Genomic DNA, 21,304 nt, shown 5'->3' on the forward strand with positions numbered 1-21,304 from the left:
AAAACCATATTTCAGCCTCAGAATGCTCAGTCAATTTGTGTTTTTTATTTTCAATAAAATAGTGAAATCACATTGAGTTTCATTCTAGATGATTTGACATTGATATAATATATACGTAAACAATTTATACGTAAACAAGAAGAATCCTAACCAAACTATGCCAAACTAGGTGGCAGGTAGCCTAGTGGTTAGAGCGTTGGGCCAGTAACTGCAAGGGCGCTGGTTTGAATACCCGAGCCGACAAGTTGAAAAATCTGTCGCTGTGCCCTTGAGCAAGGCACTTAACCCTAATTTGCTCCAGGGGTGCCGTACTACTATGGCTGACCCTGTAAAACAACAAATGTCACTGCACCTATTCGGTGTTTGTGACAATAAACATCTTATTATTTATTATTAAATACAGGATTCATAATGAATGGCAACTGAAGAAAGAAATGATCGAATAATAGAAGTACAGGTATTAGATGTGTTAGCAGCAACATATTTTGACACAAATCGTTTCCTACATAGGACATTTTACAATTTCTCCAACTTTTATTACTGAATGTGTAGTTGTGTAGGCATTAATTGTATGTTTTATGTATGACATACAATGTTTTCAAATGAATTGGGTGAATGTAATTCAAATGTAATTACTTAGAATTGAAATTGGTGAAATTGCACAGAAATGCAGGGATACAATTTGTGACAACAGGTCGTATATACAGTACAGATAAAGTTAAACAAATCTCTGGAAAGTTATCACAATGTAAAATATGGAAATCTATCTCATAAATCTTCTTTCTGTATATAAATAACTAACATTATCTGTATAATTAAGCTTATACATCCAGTATAAAGAGCCAACTGTATTTCCTCTCCAGTGCCAAACTATAATCCAATAAGGTCTCTGTCATCGACGCGAAAGTGTTGTAGTGCTTTAAATCAGTGGTGGCCGGGAGTGTTTTTTTTTCTCTCTCCAAACCAATCATAACACAACCATACCCTGCGAAGTGTGTTAAGGTGCTTTGGGGCAAGCTGACCTGCACATGGCTTAACGACTATGAATTATTTATTTATTTGTGCAGTGTTAATTGAGGGGTATCTGTTTACAGGGAGCTGGAGACAGCACCTGTGCTTGATACCTCCAACAGACAAGGCCTCACTGTTTGTCCCCAAAAAGGGATGGTTGTAAACATCTATGCTACTATCAAAACCTTTATAAAAGACACTCATTTTCATGAAAAAAAAGGGGGAAATCATTAAAGCTCTTAGTAAACTCAAACATGTATTCACAATTGTGGAGCAACTGTTATAGCAGTGTCATCTCATGAGAACCATTACAGCAATATCATCTCACGATAATGCAACTCTGGAAAGAATGTGATGTCGAAGAATATCCTTCCAGGTCATCCTGCAGTCATCTGATTGTCTCATGTGCTTTATAATATAGATAGAGCAAACGTCATTCAAAATAATAGGCCTATGTGTTATCTTACTTTCTTTTTCAGATATCAACTTATCTCAGATATTTAGAAATTGAATAAATGTGCAGCTTACCCTTGTGCCAGTCTGTTGCTTTCTAATAGTTACTGTCAGTCGGTGCAGTTGTCAACAGAGGGTACGAGGTGTGGCCAAACAGTGAAGAATCTTCCACTGAGCAGGTGCTCAGCTGGTCAATCAGCTGTAGATCTTCTTTGTCTCCACTCCTGCTTCCATCCAGTTGTTTAGAATGGAGCTGTACACTTTGGGAGTCTTCCTGGCTCTCATTCTCAGATTTAGAAATGACTCTTAGCTCTGTTATTTCTGTAACCTCTGCAGCCTCTTGCTCTTTCGGTTCCTTTGTATCTTTGGTGTCTTCTGGTTCTCTTGATGTTGTGCCAGATTCAGAGTGATTCTCTGGACTCCCAGACTGCTCCTGTGTTTCATCTCCATTTTTGGAAAGCATTGTCAGGACAGTTATCTCTTCCATTGTTGTTTGTTGCTCGTCCAACCCAGACTTGTCTTTGGTTTCTTCAGTCTCTGCTGGATTCTCACTGATATTTCCAGGCCTGCCACTGGCAGCTGAATGGTTAGAGCCCTGTATACTTTCAACGTCAGTTTTGGACATTTCTGTCAGATCAGTTTCTCCCTGCATTGTCGTACCTTTGTCCTTGTCATCCTCAGACATCCCTGTTGTTCCTTTGAGATCCTCTGAAGAACTCTGACCCTCCTCCTGTGGCCCAGCTGTATCTTCTCTGCTGCTGTGTTCAAGTTCAGTAGAGAGTGTGAAGAGAGTGACTTCTGTTTCTTCTTTCGCCTCGAGAGAGTCTTTGGTTGGCCCAGTTTCACTGGGTTCATCGTCTCTTGAGTGAGTACTCCTGAGATCTGATTGGATCACTTCCACCTTATTACTGTTTGACTCATTTTCATATTCTGTTGATGGGGCTGCCTCTTTAAGTTCTGTAACTACACTCTCAACACTGGTGTCACCTCCGCCTCCAACGGCTGCACTCTTCTCTGAGGCATTGGCATCATGATCGTCAGGTTTCAGGTCTGGTGTCTTTGCCGTTTTAGTAGGTCTCTCTGGTCTAGAAAGTTCAGTCACGTGTGTTGGCTCTATAGCCCTGGCATCCGAATTAGACTCACTGGTAGCATTGTCAGAAGTAAAGTCATCTAGGGGCTCTATAAATGTCTCGAAGAACTTTGAGGATTGATGTACGTTCACCCAGTTAGTTACAAGATCCCTATTGTCTTCTTTCTCCAAGGTCTCTGGAGTTACATCATGGTCCTCAGCTTTAACACTTTCCTCAAGTACATTCGCTTCTTTACGTGATGCACTGCTTTCTTTTCGTGGTGTTTCTGACTGATGTTTGAGCACAACGCTGGCTCCTTCTTCAGATGGCTTGCTTACCCCTTCTGTGGATTCCTCTTCCCTTTTATGTTCTATTTCCATCAGATCTGATTCAGTCTCTGTAGTATCTTCTAACTCCATAGCTCTGGGTTCTGAAGCTTGAGCTTGTGACTCTTCAGAAACAACAATCACCTCTGTAGTACCATCATTAACTTTCTCTTTGCCATCATCCAAGTTCTCTGTGCTTGTATCTGGGTTCTTATCTTCACTCTCAAGTGTAGCATCTCCAATTCCGTCCTTTGACTGAGTTTTTCGTTCAGACTGCTCTTGAGACTCTACAGATTCCTCTATCTCCTTGACATTCTTAGTTACCTTCTCAGCATTCTCTGACATAGCCTCTTCTTTGGATTCAGCCCCAGTGTTAACAGACTCTGGGTCTCCTACATGTGAACCAGCATGGCTATCTCTGTTAGCTTCCTCAGCCTTAGATTCTTTGTCCTCTGTGTCTGCATCCTGATCTACTTTGGTATTTTCACATTTGTCATTTGCCTCTTCCTGGTCTTTAGCATCTTCCTCTGTCTCCACCTTGTTTAGGTCATCTGTCTTTGTTTCTGCCTCCATGTCCTTTTCATTAGCCTTGTCCTCTCCTGTATCGTTTTTGCCTTGGGTATCTTGGTTTGTGGACTCTGTCTCCTCTCTTGCGGTGTCACTCTGAACTTCAGAGGCTGCAGCTGTCTCTCCATTCTCAGCATCTACCTCACTGTCCTTTTTCTCTGTTTCTTTCCTGCTGACTAGGGTCTCATCTCTGGCCGCAGTGCTGTCTCCAGCAATTGGAGCTGAGCCACTCTCTTTATCAGATTCATCGTTCTCGTCCGCATCACTTACAGATTCTAGAACATTGTCTTTGATCTCAGTCTCTTGAGCTTTGACCTCAGTTGTTGTCATGTTTTCTCCTTCCCCTGCTTTAAGTTCACTGGCTTCCTCTGCATCCACAACATTATCATCAACTACTTCCTCTCCCTCTTTCTCTCCTGTTTCATGCTCGGATACTTTCGCTGCTTTACTTTCTTCAACCATTTCCCCACTTTCTAGCTTGCCCTCTTCTTTGACAATTTCTTCTCCATCATTGTCTTCCTTTTCTGCCTGTCCAACCTTCTCTTCACACTCCACCTTATCTTCTACTTCTGCTGACTTTTTGTCGTCATCTTTTTCTCCCCCCTCTGCCTTATTCCCCTCAGCATTGTCTCCACCCTGTGTCCTCTCTTCTGTGTTATCCTCCCCATCTTTCTCACTTTCGTCTACCTTACCCTCACTAACTTTCTCTTCATCTCTCTTAGCTTCTCCAGTCTTTTCTTCCTCAGTCTCTTCCTTTTCTTCTTTCTTAACATTTCCAATCTTTTCACCATCCTTTACTTCCCCTTCTTCAGTTTGGGGAATATCATTTTCTACCTTATCACTTGCCTTATCCTCTGCAGTAGTTTCTCCTCCAACTTCATCCTTACCAGCTTCTTTTTCTGGTCTGTCTTCCTTCATAGCCTCCCCTGTGTCACTCTCAGGTTTGTCTTCTGTTTCTCCAGGTGCATCCTCACTCTTCTCAGCTCCCTCTGCTGTCTTTTCAGCACAGACAGTGGTATCTCCACTTTTCTCTGACACGCTGCTTGAATTATCTGCTGTGACTTCTGTCTCTGTGCCTCCAACCGTGTCCTCCTTCTCATCTCCCTGCCTGTCTTTGTCAGTTATAGACGTCTCTTTATGGCTATGGGACTCTGAATCCGTTATGGGCTCTGCTTTCATCTCTACTGCTTCCCTCTCTGCCACCTCAGTCCCTGCCTCACCGGTCACAGCTGTTTCTATCTCATTATTGCTCTCTGGTTCTTCTGGTGCAGATGACTCATCATCTTTAGTGCTTTTCATCTCCTCTTCCTCTTTGTCTGGCTCACTAGGTGGTATGTCAGGCTCCACTGTGGTTTTCTCTTCCTGCTGCTTTACTTTACTAGTTACAGAATCACTTGCTTTAGCTGGCTCATCCACCTGAAGTTCCACAGCCTCATCTTCTTCTTTGTTGTCCTCAGTTTCTTCACCCTCTTCTTTCCCCTCTGTTTCTACTTTGCTGTCTGTATCTTCTTCATCATCCGTCTCTGGACTGGCTTTTGGATCCTCCTCTTTCTCCTCTGTCACACCACTGGCCTCTTCAGTGTTATGTTCAGACTCCAGTGCACCATCTTCCTCCTCTTTCTTCAGCTCAGTCCTGACTTCTTGTTCCTCGGCAGCACTCTGTGAGGTCATTTCCTGTGCACTGACTGAACTTTCCTCACACTTCACTTCCTCTGTACTGATCTGATGCTGCAGAGTAAAAGCCACGGCTTTCTCTGGTTCTGGACCTGCAGAAGAAATAGGCGGTAGGTGAGTGACCAATGACATTTTCTCACACACTAAAGATAATGCACAGGCGTTAATGACAAATAACTGGAGCTTTTACCAATGGTGTCCTGTTGTTGGGTTTTCTCAGTGGGGTCTTCCTCTGTCTCAGTGCTGGTGTCACTCAGCTCTGGCTCTGAGTGACTCTGAGCCTCCCTCAAAATGGCCTCTGCTAGTTTCTCCTGCACAGACTTGGCTTGGGTTTGGCGTGGGAAGGAGACAGATACGTGAAGCATGCAATGAATGCACTTTACATGTCAACAAACATAAGCAATATAATCATTTACAAATAGAACATCATGAGGAGCCGTTAAAACAAAATTAACTGAAAGCAATGACTGGACATTAGACAGAACAAAGTAAAATGAAACTTCATTTCAGAGAGAGACTCATTTTAATATTTACACTAGCCAATTGAAGCCGAATAGTATAATGGAAATCACATTCAGATGTTCAGCATGCATGAAATAATTGCAGGTTGATGTTTATTGTTATGAATCTGGCGATTTCAAAATTGACCATATTGTACAAATTCATGAAAACAGAAATGTGCTTTTTGGTCTTAATTTAAGGTTAGGGTTTTAGGCATTAGGGTTAGCAGTGTGGTTAAAGTTATGGTTAAGGTTAGGTTTCAAATCTGATTTTATGAGTTTGTGGCCGTGCCAGCTAGTGACCACACTGCAGAGCTGCCTCCAAAACAAGATTCATGACGAAAAACGCTACCCTGCTAAATAAACAAGCAAAAAGCAATACAGAGATAAAGTTCATGGGCCCAAACAAACAAGAAAGCACAGTATAATCATTGAGTGATTTTGTGTTGGCCAAAATAACATCAACGTAACAAAGAACACAGGAGAGCAAACCCAAAACAGACATTCACAATCGTCAGCTCAGTATTTTCAGACATAATTTGTCAGGTATACAGTACAAAGTTGTTCATTTAGAATGTTAAATCTGTTAAACCAATTCTGAGGAAGAACTATGGTGAAGTAATACAAAATCCTCAGAGGCATTCTACAGATGTAGGATCTTAATTTGATCACCCTGTTGCAGGATAACTTTCCAGTGTATTTGAGGTTTAAATAGCCTTCTGAAGTTCGTAATTTCCACTTTGACATTTCAGACTACAAAAATGTCCATGAATTATAATCCACATAATAATTCACATTTCCTGTTGCTAAAGGATTATTTTCCTACCCTAGCAAACTGGCTCAAATTAAAATCCTACATCTGTACATTACAATGTGTAGAAAAATGTAAGTCCAAAAACACTGGCATGCATTTGAATACAAACACAGATGAGACCAAAAAAGCATGTTCCCACTTAGCTCCAACAGCCATCTTATTTCTCATCACTATTACAAGGTGTAAAGGAGAAAGAGAAAAGGACAGGCAGGTCCAAAATGCAGCAGGAAATGGTTTCCCCCAACAACACACAGTATCACCTTTTCCACCATCCGAACTGACCTGTTATCTCACAATAATCAGAATTAAATCAATGGATACTTATGTAAAGGCCTGTGTACATGGAAATATATAAAGCTCAACTAATGTATTATATAGCAAAACTGACAGCTCTGATTATGGAAAAGGCTCCAGAGAGGGGAGGGGTACAGCTCTCACTCAGGCGAGTCTGGATGTGACGGTGCATACTTACCCCTCTCAGGCTCCTCATGTGTAGACTCATCCTCCGCCTTAGTCCCACTCTCCTTGTCTTCCTCCTTAGCCTCAGCACTTCCATCATCGTCATGCCCTTTCCCCTCCTTCTCTGACAGCCCACTGGTGTCTGACACCTCCAGCTCTGTGGTTCTCGCTGCACTGTCCCCAGGGCTGTACCCCAAGGTCCCTGTGTCTTCCTCCCCAGTCGAGGTGGTCTGGGGTGGGGTAGGAGAGCTGCTCTCTGTGGCTGTGGTTGGATCCTCTGTGGGTGGTTGGTCTGGATCAGGTGCTATGGTGGTGGTGGTGGGGGTGTCTTTTGCCTGTTCAGCCTGGGGAGGAGCCTCCTCTGGGTCTTTGGGTAGGTCAGCTGCCTGGTTGACTGCTTGGTCCTCCTTGGGCTCAGCCTCACTGTCATCCCTGTCACTTCCTGAGGAGCTGGAGCCTGACCTTGACCTTCTCTCTTCTACAAGGGAGACAGTGTGAACAGGAGACAAAGGAATAGAAAATTAATCATTTGAAGAGCTAAGATCTACAATGAATGGATGAAGTGGGCTATATTTGGATTGAGATCTACGATGAATGGATGAAGTGGACTATATTTGGATTGAGCTCTACGATGAATGGATGAAGTGGGATATATTTGGATTGAGATCTACGATGAATGGATGAAGTGGACTATATTTGGATTGAGATGAATGGATGAAGTGGGCTATATTTGGATTGGGGTGTATACTCTTCTATTAATTTCACTTTGATTATAATTCAAGATTATTCAAGATGATTAACTAACCATCTTTGTCATCGTCCTCACTGTCAGACTGGTCATCTTTCTCTCTATCCTCTCCCTCTCTTTCTCTGGAGGGAGGAGGACTTTTCTTGTCTTTCTCTTCTCCGTCCTCAGCCTGCCCCTCGTCGTCTGCCTCAAAGTCCTCTTCATAGTCTGTTGGGAAAAACAAACAGCGCCTTATGACTCCATAGCATAATAACCATCTTTTTAACATGATTAACTATCTTATTAAGATGATTTTAATCGTGTACCATAGATAGGTAGACAGAGCAACTACTATGCATCTATTAATAATTTTCACAAAAATATCAGTAACTTATGCCTTGTTCATAATGTTTATGACTGCCTATGATGGATGTTAGGTCTTCATGAAGCTGTTATAAAGGCTTTATAAATGCATGTAAGGGCGGCTACAGTAAAGTGTTACCGAAATATCAATATAATATTGATATAACTCTCAGGTCTCCATTTGTGTAGCTCAGTGTACCATCTTTGGGTTTGTCCTCCTCTGGTGGAATGTCTTCTTTGATCTCTGTTTCCATGTCCTGTGGCTGAGTTGTCTCAGGCTCTGGTTGAGAGCGACTGCGTTTACCAATCATCTCCTCCTCCACCTCTGCAGTGTCCTTCCCAGTGTCTAGAGGGCTGGTAACTATGATTTCCTCTTTGACTCTCTTTGGAGGAGGGGTGGGCTTCTTGTCTAACCCCATGGCTATGATACACCTAGAAAATGAAAATGGACCTCACATACTGTAGCCTTGTGCACCTGATAAGACTGCAGACATTGAACGTGTATCACTGAGATGTCATAATAATTGGTGCTTTATTGGTTTGAAAATCTTGACAAATTCAGATAAGAGGTGCTAAAAAAGAGTTTGGATTGAATATACATTTTCTAACACTCAGGATAACATCTTTGCTTAGACATTACCACTCCATTCACAGATAGTGACACATACTTTGAAAATCCTGCTGTTACTGTATCTTACCTGTAGCAGGGCGAGGCTCCCTCCGTGCTGGAGAATCCAAAATGTCCATGGCGGCCGCCTAGCCGGGAACCCTTCCTGTGTTTGAACTCACAGCATGAGCTGAGGCGCTCCACCTGCAGCCCGTTGAGAAAGAATGTCAGGCTGAAGGGGAAGCCACGGTGGCGCCGCGACACAAACTGGAACGTCTCTAAAATAAATAGAGGTAAAGTAGATCATTTGTATTGTAGTATTTCATATTTTAAGGGATGTTTAAGCAATCGGTATGCAAATGGTTTGAGAGCAGCAAAAAATGAAGTGCTATTAAAATATATATCTTTTTTTAATTGGGCAAGACCGAATAGACCTGAATCTGTCTGTCACACACTCACTGACCTCCCTTCCTGCATGTTCCCATACTGACCTCCTTCCTGGACTCTGCCCTTGTACACACACAGGTTCTCTCCCCCACAGTGCTGCTGGAACACCTTCACCTCATCCCTCATGTCCATCAGGTCATGTGACAGGTGCACCGTCTTTCCAAAGAACACCATGCTCACACATACTTTACTCTGCACAGAGGTCCGCAGGAGAGTAGAATCCTGGAAGCAAAAACAGATTCGTTTTCAATGTGTTTGTCCTGTGGCCTTTATAATACTGCAAAGGAAGAATTAAGTCAGTAAGTACCCGCTGGGGCCATTCATTCAAAATGTATATGCGCATGACTGTAAGTCTGGATAAAAGCATCTGCTAAATTGCATTTATTATTATTACATTACAGTAAGTAAGCACCATAAAACCTGAATGGTTTCTATGGGGTATGATAGCAGTGGGCAGCTGACTTAACAGTCACTGTGCCTATCTGAAGAGCCCTTGTAATCAAACTGTACTTAAATTACAGCTGTGCAAACATGTACTGTACTGAATGTGTAGGAACATTGTATATCTGAGAGAAGTGTGATTTGTTGTGGCATAAAAACAGTTCACTGTGTGTTTATTGTAGGGAATAAAAAACCCATGTGTAAAATGTCCAATCAAAAACTCATATTTTGACCAATGGGTAAAATTATATGTTAATTCTGTAGATAATCCTCTAAGAAAACCAATGGTCCAAACCTCATGTCTCTATCAGAGAAAAAGAGTTGTAAAAAATCTGGAAAATTGCATCGCGTCAGCTAGGCTGGATTCTGTGCAACAATTAAGTCTATCTGACAGGCTCACTTTCCCGTTGCACTCGTCATCTTTCTTCTCGAATCCGCAGGACATAAAACAATATAGAGGTAAGATAGATATCAATTTTGAGACATGACATGCAGTAGTTTCATATTGTAGTATATGCTTTTAATATTAAGCGGATCTCTGTGAAATGTTAACAGAGCACTGAGCATATACCAAGCTTTTTATTTTCAAAGCCTTTTACATTTAATTCAGCTCGTGTCATGCTATTTTAGCTTTTTGCGACCCGCGGAAACGATTTTGAAGACGACGACCACAAAATGTAAAATCCTCAACAGTTGTTACGAGAAACCTGCACCACTATGTCAACAGAGCTCGGTGATTATTATCGGATGTATTAGGTTATGAAATCTGACTTTTTTGCATATAATGTTAATGATATGTTAGAGAAAGACCCCACTGAATGATTCAGAACATGAATAATCATATTTGTCTTGGTAAAATGTATTTTATATCATAAGCACGTTTTCCCCCACTCTGTTTGTTTATTAATAATGGTACATGGTGGAGCTCATGAGTGTGCAGGCTCTATTTATTTTATACCTACTTTTTTCGACCCTGCACCCCACAGAATAGTGTGCGTTTGATCACACTAGACTATAGAGTGGGTGGACACCCTACCATGTGTGATCTGAAGGGGGGAGGGAGCTATGGTTGAAGAGGTAGAGAGGGAGGAAGGAAGAAAGAAAGGAAAAGAGAGACCTCCGTCATTCCGGGGCCACTGGGGGCCGTGGTGGGGCGCAGTCTCCGTCCCCTGAAAGTGCCGTTGGGGGTACCCTTAAAACCGCCCCTCTCTTTCCTCTTTGTCGGAGGTGGCACTGGGGTAACAAAGTTGTTGATGACTGGAAGACGGTAGGGGGATATACCACGGGAAAACTCTGTCGCGGTCAAATGTCTTCTGGAGTCTCTGTCCATCTGGAAAGAAAATACAAAATTCCTGTGATAACGCTTCAATTACAAGTTGCCCGGATACAGGTCCAGGAATACAAAGGCAAGCAAGTGCAATAAAACATGCATGGAATTCTGACTAAGGACTAAAGACTCCACTGGTGGCTAGCCCCGTAAGTCTGTGTGTATGTGCGTGCGTGCGTGCGTGTGTGAGCGCTATAGTGTTATAAATAATACAGTCGATGTTGGTGGTCTCACAATGCAGTTGAAAGGCTGGTCCGTTTCGTTGGAGGAGTCATGGGGCCTGTAGGGGGAGGTGTGTCTGTGGGAGGCTGTGGTGCTGTTACTATGGATGGGCTTCAGACGCACCGGCCTCTGCATCTTCCCTGGAGCCGTGTTGGGCCGGGAGGAGCCCGGCTGCAGCACACACACACATCAACCATGCATTCTAAGCAGAATATGTTTTTTTAAATGTTTCATTTTCTGATGGACATTTAATGTTCATCATAGTAAATGTTTCAGTATTTTAAACATGCTCTTATCTACACATGAACTATACTGAACAAAAATATAAATGCAACATGCAACAATGTCAAAGATTTTACTGAGTTAGAGTTCATATAAGGAAATCAGTCAATTTAAATAAATTCATTAGGCCCTAATCTATGGATGGGGTGCAGCCAAGTCCCACCCACTTGGCAGCCAAGCCCACCCACTGGGGAGCCAGGCCCAGCCAATCAGAATTGATTTTTCTCCACAAAAGGGCATTATTCCAGACAGAAAAACTCATCAGCACCCCCATCCCCCCTCAGACAATCCCACAGGTGAAGAAGCCGGATGTGGAGGTCCTGGGCTGGCGTGGTTACACAGGGTCTGAGGTTGTGAGGCCGGTTGGACGTACTGCCAAATTCTCTAAAACGACGTTGGAGGCAGCTTATGCTAGAGAAATTAACATTAAATTATCTGGCAACAGCTCTGGTGGACATTCCTGCAGTCAGCATGCCAATTGCACACTCCCTAAAAACTTGAGACATCTGTGGCATTGTGTTGTGTGACAAAACTGCACATTTTAAAGTGGCCTTTTATTGTCCCCAGCACAAGGTGCACCTGTGTAATGATCATGCTGTTTAATCAGCTTCTTGATATGCAACACCTGTCAGGTGGATGGATTATTTTGGCAAAGAAGAAATGCTCACTTACAGGGATGTATCACATTTGTGAGAAAGAAATTGAGAGAAATAAGGTTTTTGTGCATATGGAAAATGTAAAGAATTTTATTTTTCAGCTCATGAAACATGGGACCAACACTTTACATGTTGCATTTATATTTTTGTTCAGTGTATGTTTAACCAAGTGCTTTTAATTATATTTGAAGTATTTTTGGCAACACTATATAGTAAGATTTGAACAAGCCCCAACATGCTTGTGATACGTATGTTTTCCGATTTCGTCAAGAGACAACGTCTAACTTCTAGTAAATACAACGATCAAAGCCAGAAAAACCCAGGCAGGCGTTCACCCCTCGACATATGTTGATTCAGCCATTAAGACCTGCCACATCTTACATTTCAAAAGCGTGAGATAAACTTGTGTAATCCTACCACTTCACGTTGAATACACTCTTAAACGAGACATTGAGCAAACACATGAGAGAAGTGTTCTTCAGACCTGCTGACTAGAATGTCAACACCAACCTGGCAACTATCTCAGCACGCACAGGCTATGTCTGCACCCTAAATGGCACCCTATTCCCTATATAGTGCACTACTTTTGACCAGGTACACTATATAGGGAATAGAGTGCCATTTGGGATGCACAGGCCATGAATCAGCTCCACACAAATCCATCAGCCTATAGCTACCAATGAAATACATTTTCCATGATTGTCAGATGGCTGCCTCTGTGTGGTTGAAACACAGCTCAATTTGCTAAATGTGTATAACTCTTGTAACAATAACTCTTAAAACATCAAACGTGATCAAGTTTAAAAACAAACAGCATAGTCGCCAACATTGATACTTATTTTCCGAACCTTTGTCACAACTATCCGGCTCGCGAGTGGCGCAGCGGTCTAAGGCACTGCATCTCAGTGCTTGAGGTGTCACTACAGACCCCCTGGTTTGATTCCAGGCTGTATCACAACCGGCCGTGATTGGGAGTCCCATAGGGCGGCGCACAATTGGCCCAGCGTCGTCCGGGTTTGGCCGGTGTAGGCCGTCATTGTAAATAAGAATTTACCTTGTCACAATAATGCGACTCTTGAGCAATCATTATCAAAATCGTTATTAGAGATCCCAGTTGTGCATTTGCTTTAATTGCTATAGTTTCAGAGGCATCACTCACAGATTCAGAGGATTCAGAGTGCTCCCCCTCTGGCCCAGAATGCTGTGCGTGGGAGACCCTGGGGCCCGTGGGCGGCCGTGGAGACAGGATATGGATTACTTCCTCCTCGTACCTCTTGGAACGTTCCACCTTCACCAAGACAAAGACTATGGTTATAATGCCTTTACTCATGACTCCCTCCAAAATACATGAGAGACATAGGTTTGCATATGATTATGTTTGATACGATAAATTCAAATGAAGGAGTCACAGGTTATACAGAATATTAATTTCCAAACGATACACCTTGATTTTATGCACTCTCTCCCTCCGGGCAAAATCCTCCAACTTCCTCTTGATCTCGATCTGATGGAGACGCTGGATGAGAAGGACACAGGAGCACAATGTTTACGTTACACACAGAGGCAGACAGAACCCACCAATCAGAACAGTGGGATCATGGTCTCTAGGACAAGATCATGTTCAGGAGGGCGCAATGTACTAAATGTTCAGATAGAAATATGTTATGTTTAACAGAAATGCCTTCCCCTCCCCCAATCCTAACCTTAACCAGAATGTAACATTTTTATGGGAGACTCTGTTACAGAGGAGTGTAAATGCTTTTTTTAGGCTGGATCATGTTGTTTTATTGTATTGTTGTATGTTTTAATTCTGTAATGTATTGATTGTTGCTACCTTCTTGGCCAGGTCTCCCTTGAAAAGGAGTCTCTGGGTCTCAATGGGCTTTCCCTGGTTAAATAAAGGTTAAAAAAATATATAAAATATAAAAACAAATACTAGTGTGGGGAATGCAAAATTGACCCAAGGTCAGCATCTAGGGGCAACTTCACCCTACTCCCCCTCTCACCTCCATGTCCAGCACCTTATGGAAGATGGCCTGGGCCAGGCATTCCCTCACATGCCTCTGGTGGGCTCTCTGCATCACATTGTGTCTGTACTCTTTGTCTGGGACTATCCGCCCACTCCTGGTGATCTAATAGAACATCACACATCACGTTAGGAAGTGTTAGTATTAGCCAGGACGGTCCTCGAAATAAGATTTTTACTATCTTATCATTTTGTCTCCCATTCACTTCTGTCATCATCACTGGCATAATCGTCATTGTAAAACTGGTTGTTTGGATCCTGGATGCTGATTGGACGAGCAGCGTTCCAAGCCATGCTGTATTGGCTGTCACAGACACACCTATGCCTGCTATCTCAACTCGCATATTATTTCCCCTTGCTTCCAGCCTTTAGTTTGGTTCACCCTCCTTGGTATTTTTCCTATTTTCTTGCCTTACAACCTGGAATTAAAATTGATTTTTTGGGGGAGTTTGTATCATTTGATTTACACAACATGCCTATTTTGTGAAACAAACAAGAAATAAGACAAAAAAACAGAAAACTTGAGTGTGCATAACTATTCACCCCCCCATTGTCAATACTTTGTAGAGCCACCTTTTGCAGCAATTACAGCTGCAAGTCTCTTGGGGTATGTCTCTATATGCTTGGCACATCTAGCCACTGGGAGTTTTGCCCATTCTTCAAGGCAAAACTGCTCCAGCTCCTTCAAGTTTGATGGGTTCCGCTGGTGTACAGCAATCTTTGTCATACCACAGATTCTCAATTGGATTGAGGTCTGGGCTTTGACAAGGCCCTTCCAAGACATTTCAATGTTTCCCCTTAAACCACATGAGTATTGCTTTAGCAGTATGCTTAGGGTCATTGTCCTGCTGGAAGGTGAACCTCAGTCTCAAATCTCTGGAAGACTGAAACAGGTTTCCCTCAAGAATTTCCCTGTATTTAGCGCCATCCATCATTTCTTCAATTCTGACCAGTTTCCCAGTCCCTGCCGATGAAAAACATCCCCACAGCATGATGCTGCCACCACCATGCTTCACTGTGGGGATGGTGTTCTCGGGTTGTTGAGAGTGTTGGGTTTGCGCCAGACATAGCGTTTTCCTTGATGGTCAAAAAGCTCAATTTTAGTCTCATCTGACCAGAGTACCTTCTTCCATATGTTTGGGGAGTCTCCCACATGGCTTTTGGCGAACACCAAACGTGTTTGCTTATTTTTTTCTTAAAGCAATGGCTTTTTTCTGGCCACTCTTCCATAAAGCCCAGCTCTGTGGAGTGTACGGCTTAAAGTGGTCCTATGGACAGATACTCCTATATCCGCTGTGGAGCTTTGCAGCTCCTTCAGGGTTATACATTTACATTTACATTTTAGTCATTTAGCAGACGCTCTTATCCAGAGCGACTTACAGGAGCAATTAGGGTTAAGTGCCTTGCTCAAGGGCACATTTACGTCATTTAGCAGACGCTCTTATCCAGAGCGACTCACAAATTGGTGCATTCACCCTATAGCCAGTGGGATAACCACTTTACAAAATTTTTTTTTGGGGGGGGTAGAAGGATTACTTTATCCTATCCCAGGTATTCCTTAAAGAGGTGGGGTTTCAAATGTCTCCGGAAGGTGGTGAGTGACTCCGCTGTCCTGGCGTCGTGAGGGAGCTTGTTCCACCATTGGGGTGCCAGAGCAGCGAACAGTTTTGACTGGGCTGAGCGGGAACTATGCTTCCGCAGAGGAAGGGGAGCCAGCAGGCCAGAGGTGGATGAACGCAATGCCCTCGTTTGGGTGTAGGGTCTCTTTGTTGCCTCTCTGATTAATGCCCTCCTTGCCTGGTCCGTGAGTTTTGGTGGGCGGCACTCTCTTGGCAGGTTGTGGTGCCATATTCTTTCAATTTTTTAATAATGGATTTAACGGTTCTCCGTGGGATGTTCAAAGTTGTGGATATTTTTTAATAACCCAAGCCTGATCTGTACTTCTCCACAACTTTGTTCCTGACCTGTTTGGAGAGCTCCTTGGTCTTCATGGTGCCGCTTGCTTGGTGGTGCCCCTTGCTTAGTGGTGTTGCAGACTCTGAGGCCTTTCAGAACAGGTGTATATATACTGAGATAATGTGACAGATCATGTGACACTTAGATTGCACACAGGTGGACTTTATTTAACTAATTATGTGACTTCTGAAGGTAAATGGTTGCACCAGATCTTATTTAGGGGCTTCATAGCAAAGGGGGTGAATACATATGCACGCACCACTTTTCCATTATTTATTCTTTAGAATTTTTTGAAACAAGTTATTTTTTTCATTTCAATTCACCAATTTGGACTATTTTGTGTATGTCCATTACATGAAATCCAAATAAAAATCCATTTAAATGGTTGTAATGCAAAAAAAATTGAAAAACGCCAAGGGGGATGAATACTTTTGCAAGGCACTGTAAGACTTGCTGTCTGCCAGTCCAACTTCGGAAACAATGTTTCACTTTTGAATTTCGATCTGTGTAGTACCATACATAGAGTGAACGTGCCCAAACGAGACAACTTTTTCTGAACCAGTCGAAATCATGCATCAACATTCTTATCATGGACATGCTGTACATGGCTGGTTCCAGGCATAAGCGACATAGCCCGACCAAAACAAAGATACACTGAGTTCACAAAACATTAAGAACACCTTCCTAATATTGAGTCGTTGTCGTCGTCCCCCCCCTTTTGCCCTCAGAACAGCCTCAATTCGTCATCGGGGCATGGACTCTACAAGGTGTCGAAAGCGTTCCCCAGGAATGCTTGCCCACATTAACTCCAATGCTTCCCACAGTTGTGTCAAGTTGGCTGGGTGTCCTATTCTTGATACACACTGGAAACTGTTGAGCATGAAAAACCCAGCAGCGTTGCAGTTCTTGACACAAACCGGTGCGCCTGGCACCTACTACCATACCCCATTCAAAGGCACTTAAATCTTTTAACTTTCCCATTCACCCTCTGAATGGCACACATACACAATCAATGTCTCAATTGTCTCAAGGCTTAAAAATCCTTCTTTAACCTGTCTCCTCCCCTTCATCTACACTGATTGAAGTGGATTTAACAAGTGACATCAATAAGGGATCATAGCTTTCATAGCTTTCACTTGCTCTTTCATATATATATATATATCTTAGGAACTCAGTCGCGGTCTCAACTTACTATTGAGAATAAGAATAGTAGAATAAACCAGATGCAATTTCGAAATGTGTTTGTGCATCAGCAGTTTTTCTCTTGTTACGTCAGTCACAGTTTTTAGCTTGTTATGTTTGGCCCCGTGTAGCTCAGTTGGTAGAGCATGGTACCTTACTTTGATTGTTTTCAATTAAAATTGTCAAAAATAAACTAAAATAGCTTCTTAGCAAGTGCAATTTCTCAAGAATGAATTTAGCTAGGACTGTATCTTGTGCCTTATTGCTTAATCACCATCATCATCATTAGCTCTGGTCCAAGGCATGGTGTGTGGCTTGACCCTTCAAGCCACCCGTAACGCCCTTGACCAAAGCTACATCATCATCAACTAATACAAACTTTGAGGGGAATGTTGCTGATGTGCGTTAACCACTGGTGTTCTTGACGTACCAGGCCAACTCTCTGGAGATGTCTCCTGATCCGGGTGTTGTTGAAGTATCCAGTAAGGTGTTTGTCTGTCAGACTATTGTAGGCTGAAAGTAGTCTAAAGAGAGAATATTACATTATGACAGAAAGGCTATTTATTTTTTGTGTGAAAACATCATACGAACTGTATCCATTTAATGTGCCTAATATGCCATGTATCAGTAACTTAATGGATTTTGTCTGTTCTCCTTTATAGTGGGTTGTATTATGGATTGAGAATACCTGTCTAATGGATTATAGTGGTTCACCAGTCTGCATCACCTCTGAAAGTAACAATTATGCTTAATTTCATCATTACAACATCTAGCCTAAATGTCAATGTCACCTGCACCATTAAAAACAAAAAAAACAAAAATCCATGTTTTTGTAATTAACTAGGCTATCATGGTGTCAGGTCTACCTTCGGATATGTTCAACTTCAATTCTGCCTAGCTCTTTCCAACACAGATTTGATTTCCTAGAGCGTTTGTCAGTGGAACAACAGTATCCCCACAACTATCGGCTCTATTTCCGGTGTCTGATTACCTTAGGAATTAAGGGATGGATAGCGCACTTAACCCAATCGCCCTTTTGTGCCCCCCGTCTTTCTCTCCTGCTCTAAATACCTTCAGTACGGATTTCTCATCTGAATAGGGTCACCAGAGCATGCCCAAGAGCAGGGAATACATTGTCATCCTATACAAAGATATTCTGAGTGGCCAAATTATTTAGATAAAATCTAAGATTTTAATCATAATAATAATATTGTAGCGACCTTAAAGGGATAGTTCACCCAAATTACAAAATGACATATTGGTTTCCTTACCCTGTAAGCAGTCTATGGACAAAGTACGACAGCAATCCTTGCTTTGGTTTTGTTTATCTGGCCACATCTTTTTTGTAAACATTAGTGTCACAAATCCAATGCAAGTCAATGGAAACAATATAAGCATTTTCACGCTTCACGTCCAAATCATCTCTAAGTAACAAAATAATTTCCTAAATATATTTTTTTGATACTTTAGGATGATTTGGACATGAAGTGCGAAAATGCTAATATTGTTCCCATTGACTTGCATATTTTGTAACTCAATGAAGTTACTTAGAGATGATTTGAAAGTGTAGCGTGAAAATGCTTATATTGTTTCCATTGACTTTGTGCCACAAATGCTAAAAAGTTAGCATTTGAAACAGTGGCCAGGTAAACAAAACCAAAGCAAGGATTGCTGTCATACCTTGTCCATAGACTGCTTATAGGGTAAGGAAATTAATATGTAATTTGGGTAAACTATCCCTTTAACCCAACACCTAGTGATTTTGTCAAGATGTTCGGATCTCTTGGTGTAATGGCTAAGGTAACGTGTTGACATTCACTGGACAAGGGTTAAAATCCCGATTGGGGCTACCCTCTGAATTCGCTACATTGGTGTCATAAGTGGGATGACCGCCATGAGGCCATTGGAGAGGCGTGTACACATGAGGGACTTGGCATATAGAAGCGTAGTGACACGCTTTACCGAAGGAAGGGGTAATGTAGTGACCTGAACTCAACACCTTGCGATCTCGTCAAGAGGTTCGGATCTCTTGGCGTAATGGCAAAGGTGTTGCGTTGACAGTCGCTGGACCAAGGTTAAATTCCAGTGGGGCTACCCCCCGAATTTGCTAAAATATGATTAACTATAAAGTCCTTGACAACTTTTATATTGTATTTGAGCCACGTTACAATTCCCACCAATTAAGTTAAGCCTATTGGCGCCATGCGTAAGGTGTAGGCTATGCCATTAACCCCGGTGACCCGAGTTCGCGTCCCGCTCTCTCCATTCACTACAAATATTTCCTGTTTACTCAAAAGGCCAAGCTTTTTTTTTAAGCAAACCCGAAGAGTCGAATAGCCTATGAATATATATATTTTAAACATGAATAATAAAGTCTTAAAATTGTCAAGAAGTAAACTACCCTATCATTCGCGTCTGTAGACTAGACGCGCTAAAACCCCTATCATCACTAGGGTACAACAACCTGTAGAAAATATCCAAAGAATGGCACCTACCCTGGGTTTAGGTGACTCATGATTTCAGGATGCAGTTTTCTATAATAAACGGAGCACTCCGGGTCGGAAGACTGTCTGCCTTGCTCAAATACATGCAGATATAGAACCAGACGATAGAATACTGTCCTATTCGAATGCCCGGCTTGGTAAACGCTGACTGTACTTGCTACACTTCTTCTCGAGCGGAACTGATGACAATTTCACCGTTGCTATGGAAAGTCACGTGACGATGCTATAGAGGAGGCTTGTCTCCACTTACAACTACAGTAAGGATTATTTTCTTTTTCTGCAGGGTATTTTTCTATTGTATTCTATTCTATAATAAAACAAATGTCTGAATTATTGGACCTACATTCTATTCTATTCTATCCATTATCAGATATGCATGGACCCTATCAGTAGTTTTTTAAAATTATTTATTGTAATTTTATTTGTTATTATAATAATGTAGGTAGCAACCCTGCACTGTATTCAGGGACGGACTGGCCATAGGGCAGTTCTGGCAAATGCCAGATGGGCTGGGCCATCTTTAGCCTACTGGGCCTGTTGAAATTGGGGGTTTTGAACAAAATAGTATTTATTGGGCTAATAATGGGGGCATAGAGTTTTTTTTTTTTTAATGGGTCTGTGTTTGGGCCTTGAGAGAAAAAAATGGGCCGGTGTCAGAAATGCCCGGGGCGATTTCTGGTCTCAGTCCATTCCTAACTGTATTCAATTCACCTCTACACTATAGATGTGTGTGGAACCAAGGTTGAACTCATGCATTGCACTACTATAGGCCTACCACCAAGAACCCCTCATGGTGTCCGTCTGCTGGAGATGAAAGACCAGACACACTGATTACTAGTTACCAACAGCCCATGATATAGGAAATAAACCCAAATCCTCCTTATTGCAATACATTTGTCCTATTTCACACATGTACAAGTGTGTGAAATGTAAATTGTATTTTTGCATAGGGGGAGTGGGATACGCAAAAAGCCAGCAACCCTGGAGCATTTAGGGTTGTGCCTTGCTCAAGGGCACAACCCTAGTCGGTTTTAGGGATTCGAACCAGCGACCTTTAAATTACTGGCCCAATGCTCTTAACAACTAGGCTACCTGCCACCCTACATAACAGGTCACAGAACTCCACATCTATGGTCCATTCCACACAATATGAAAATATGTAATTAGGAATATGATGTAAATAATGTTATTGGGTCTTCTGCATTCTTCACAGCATGCTACACATCTATCTCTGCCAGACAGTGTCTGTGTCTGTCTCTTTGATCAAGGTTGCCAATCTTTGCTCAGGAACATTTCCTGGTCCTTAATAAATGCCTCTCGTTACTGTCAGAGAGCAGCTGTTTGCTGAAGAGGCCTCTGCAGTGCAGCAGTTGACCAGTAGATAGAGCCATAGGTCTTATACGGATGTTTGTGGCTTACAGTATGATGACGGTGTTCCTCACTCTGACCCTAGAGGGCAGCCAATCATCAGTCTACACAAAACCCCATAATGACAAAGTGAAAACAGGTTTTTAGAAATGTTTGCTAATTTATGAAAAATAAAAAATATAAATACTTTATTTACATAAGTATTCAGACCCTTTGCTATGAGACTCGAAATTGAGCTCAGGTGCATCCTGTTTCGATTGATCATCCTTGAGATGTTTCTACAACTTGATTGGTGTCCACTGGTAAATTAAATTGATTGGAC

The 21,304-nt window shown here is 42.2% G+C and overlaps 1 protein-coding gene across 1 annotated transcript; it reads right to left on the reverse strand.

The window, feature by feature from the left end:
* Window positions 1–273: 273 nt before the first annotated feature.
* On the reverse strand, window positions 274–19,775 carry erich3 (glutamate-rich 3). The gene is made up of 16 exons (XM_045205325.1): window positions 19,606–19,775; window positions 17,541–17,634; window positions 13,953–14,078; window positions 13,781–13,834; window positions 13,391–13,462; window positions 13,106–13,234; window positions 11,021–11,179; window positions 10,577–10,789; window positions 9,063–9,240; window positions 8,663–8,849; window positions 8,164–8,396; window positions 7,680–7,829; window positions 6,888–7,352; window positions 5,292–5,426; window positions 1,540–5,193; window positions 274–1,419 (listed from the first exon to the last, which is right to left on the reverse strand). The coding sequence occupies exons 1-15, from the start codon at window positions 19,623–19,625 to the stop codon at window positions 1,562–1,564; spliced, it is 5,847 nt and encodes a 1,948-aa protein (XP_045061260.1). The 5' UTR covers window positions 19,626–19,775; the 3' UTR covers window positions 274–1,419; window positions 1,540–1,561.
* Between the last annotated feature and the right edge of the window lie 1,529 nt (window positions 19,776–21,304).

This window comes from Coregonus clupeaformis, chromosome 20 (assembly GCF_020615455.1).
Source record: "Coregonus clupeaformis isolate EN_2021a chromosome 20, ASM2061545v1, whole genome shotgun sequence".
In the NCBI taxonomy this organism is placed as follows: Eukaryota; Metazoa; Chordata; class Actinopteri; order Salmoniformes; family Salmonidae; genus Coregonus; species Coregonus clupeaformis.